This window comes from Piliocolobus tephrosceles, unplaced genomic scaffold (genome assembly GCF_002776525.5).
Source record: "Piliocolobus tephrosceles isolate RC106 unplaced genomic scaffold, ASM277652v3 unscaffolded_6171, whole genome shotgun sequence".
NCBI classification, from domain to species: domain Eukaryota; kingdom Metazoa; phylum Chordata; class Mammalia; order Primates; family Cercopithecidae; genus Piliocolobus; species Piliocolobus tephrosceles.
In genome coordinates this window covers 625-4,092 of record NW_022333354.1, presented here as the reverse complement: position 1 = coordinate 4,092, position 3,468 = coordinate 625, and the positions used below count along the sequence as shown (strand labels likewise).

At 55.2% G+C, this 3,468-nt stretch overlaps 1 protein-coding gene across 1 annotated transcript; it reads left to right on the top strand.

Annotated features, from left to right (window-relative positions):
• Positions 1 to 229: 229 nt before the first annotated feature.
• LOC111532921 (voltage-dependent L-type calcium channel subunit alpha-1F-like) lies at positions 230 to 2,270 on the top strand (the record flags this gene model as incomplete). The annotated part of the gene is made up of 5 exons (XM_023199879.1): positions 230 to 337; positions 487 to 614; positions 719 to 831; positions 1,520 to 1,717; positions 1,966 to 2,270. Coding segments are annotated over 5 exons (778 nt in total), but the record flags the coding sequence as incomplete, so codon positions are not given.
• Between the last annotated feature and the right edge of the window lie 1,198 nt (positions 2,271 to 3,468).

Sequence of the window (3,468 nt, the reverse complement as noted above, 5' to 3'; positions counted from 1 at the left end):
AAACTTTCGGTCCTTCTAATGAGATGGACATCTATTAAACAAAAGCCCATGGTCACTTTAAAATGGTTAATGGTTAATTTTATGTGACTTGTCCTCAACAACAACAACAACAACAAAATCCGAAAGCCCGGTGTTTCTGTAAGGGTTGGGGCATGGTAGGAGAGGAACCAGTGGCCCAGGGCCACATATTGAGGGATCTGGTCTGCCTAACGTGCCTCACTTTCCCCAGGAGAGGCTCTGGGGCTCTCATTTTCACCATCCCAGAAGAAGGAAATTCTCAGCCCAAGGGAACCAGAGGTCAAGACAAGCAGGATGAGGATGAGGAAGTCCCTGATCGGTACACTGGCCATACCACATGGGATGAATCCATGAGCTGGGGCGGGGGAGGGGTGGGAACTGGGTCGAGGAGGACTGTTGGTGCCCCATCTCCCAGGCCCAGACCCAGACCCAGACCCAAGTTCACCCCTGGCCCTCCCACCCACACAGGCTCTCCTACCTAGATGAGCAGGCAGGGACTCCCCCGTGCCCAGTCCTTTTGCCACCTCACAGAGCTCAGAGATACATGGATGGGCACCTTGCACCACGCCGCCGTCTGCTGCCCCCCACACCTGCAGGTGAGAGCAGGGATGGATCCAAGGGGCCCCCAAGGACCTGCAGGACAGAGATCTGGGGAAACACTGACATTGCTACTTGCCCCTGGTGCCCCACCCACCCCCAGGTCGGAAGCCCTCCTTCACCATCCAGTGTCTGCAGCGCCAGGGCAGTTGTGAGGATTTACCCATCCCAGGCACCTATCATCGTGGGCGAAATTCAGGGCCCAATAGGGCTCAGGTGAGGCTGTGGAGGTGGTGCTGGGGTCTGGGGTCTGGAGAGGTGGGGGCAGCCTAGGCTGAATTTCTCAAACACAGCACGTATCACGCCCTTTTTTTTTTTTTTTTTTGAGGAAGAGTTTTGCTCTGTTGCCCAGGCTGGAGTGCAGTGTTGAGATCTCGGCTCACTGTAACCTCTGCCTCTTGGGTCCAAGCGGTTCTCCTGCCTCAGCCTCCCAAGTAGCTGCGATTACAGGTGCCTGCCACCATGCCTGGCTAATTTTTGTATTTTTAGTAGAGATGGGGTTTCATCGTGTTGGCCAGGCTGGTCTCAAACCCCTGACCTCAGGTGATCCACCCACCTCAGCCTCCCAAAGTGCTGGGATTACAGGCATAAGCCACCGTGCCTGGCCTCAGAGCCTTCTGAAGAACAGGACACATATGAATGAATGCACACAATGCTCACTGTACTTGTGAGGAAACTGAGGCCCAGAGAGGTTTACCCCAGATCATGCAGGAAGTAACTGGCAGAGCTGACATTTAAACCCATACCTTCTGCGCTCTTACATAAATAAACTCAAGCCTGACTTATACCCATTCAGTTTCACTCCAGTTGTATATTGAAGGAAAGGAGTAGGCACAGCAGTGAGTCCTAGACCCTCATACCCTACTTAGCCATCCCTGCCCCTCTGATGTTTATTGTGGCTCAGGGTTCCTGGGCAACACCGCCTCAGCGGGGTCGGCTCCTGTATGCTCCTCTGTTGTTGGTGGAAGAGGGTGCAGCGGGGGAGGGGTACCTCGGCAGATCCAGTGGCCCACTGCGCACCTTCACTTGTCTGCACGTGCCTGGAACCCACTCGGACCCCAGCCATGGGAAGAGGGGCAGTGCCGACAGCTTGGTGGAGGCTGTGAGTCCAGGTGGCATATAGACAAGATGGATGGGGGAGAAGGGGAGGACGTGGGTACTGGAGGAGGAAGGAAAGGAGTCCCCGGGTCCTACGTTGTGCATGTCGATATCCCTTTGCCCTACGACCTCTCCTCACCCCTGTCCCCTACTGGCTTCCCTACATGCCCTCATGGGCACGTCATTTATCCACACTGAACCTTCTGTGCACAGTGTGCCCTCGGTCAACACTGATCCCACCTGTGCCCCCAGGTGCTCATATCGGAGGGTCTGGGCCTCTTTGCTCGAGACCCACGTTTCGTGGCCCTGGCCAAGCAGGAGATTGCAGATGCATGTCGCCTGACACTGGATGAGATGGACAGTGCTGCCAGTGACCTGCTGGCACAGGGAACCAGCTCACTCTATAGCGACGAGGAGTCCATCCTTTCCCGCTTCGACGAGGAGGACTTGGGAGACGAGATGGCCTGCGTCCACGCCCTCTGAATTCTCACCCCTCCCCAACTGCTCAATAAACCTCCTGCCCTCCCCTCCCCAACAGGAGACAGGCATGGACCACACCCCTGGATTTTGTTGTCTTTGCACTGGGGGACAGGGCTGCCTGGGGGCCCCCATCCATCCATCCCCTGTTCCTACCCTGAGCCACTGCCCACACACGGGTATTTCCAGAAACCAGGACAGCCAGGCCTGATTATTCAGCGTCAGGGAAGGAGGGAGGAGGAGGAGGAGGAGGAAGAAGAGACAGCAGCCAAAAAAAGCTGGAGGCAGAGTGGAGGAGGGGGAAGGGGGAGGGGGAGGGCGTTGGACAGAGATGGAGGAAAGGGGAGAGAGAGGATGTGAAAAGGTGCTTGGACCCAGAGAGGAGGAAAGGCAGAGATTTCACCAGGGCTCAGCCAGGTCAAACTAGGAAGGGTAGACAGATGAGAAGGAAAGGACAAGGAAACCCAGAGGACAGTCCTGCCAGGGAAGAGTCCTAGAGGTTGGAATCGCCCTGGTATGTGATGCATCTTAGGCAGAGGGGTCCTCTGACGGTAACAGGAATTTTAGAGCGGCTAAATTGAGATCGCTCTGTCTCCCATCTCCCACCTTCTGCCTGAGAAAGAAAAGAAAACCTAAATCCTCCATCAGTAGACAACATAGGTGACAGCAAAGGGCAGGGCTCCCAGCCCTGGGGAACCCACACAGGGCCCACCTGGCTGTCCTGACACCACCTAAGAGTAACCTACTTTTATCCCACACAGATCCCAGAGGTCCTCTATGCTTCTTGCCCCAGCTTTACTCCTCACCCAGCCTTTGGGGTTACATTCGCTCAGTGAAGGCTTATCAGGCATTTACTATGTGCCAGGCACCAGCTCTGGGATTCTCTCGGGACAAACTGAGCTGGCTGAAACACGGGACAGGTCTCATCCAAAGTGGGAGTCAGCCCCACTCCAGAGGAATTGAAGGTAGCACTGGGAGTGGTGCAGGATGAGACCACCAGGCGGGGAGGAGCTCTTCCCAGCTCTCAGAGCAGGGGTTTCTCATTTGTATAATTTGTGCCAATCAAGCCAGGACTGAAATTTGAGGGAAGCCAGAATTGGAGACTAGGACTGAGAAGATTGAGTTACATTAGGCCTTGAAATAAAGGCTTAAAGTGGCTGGGCTGGAGTTAGGTGGCAACAGCAAGTCATGGGAAGGTCATAGAGAGTGAAGGGAGACTGTTGACGGATGAGGTGGGAGAAATCACTGAGGCCAGATCAGGCGGAGCCTTGAATGCCA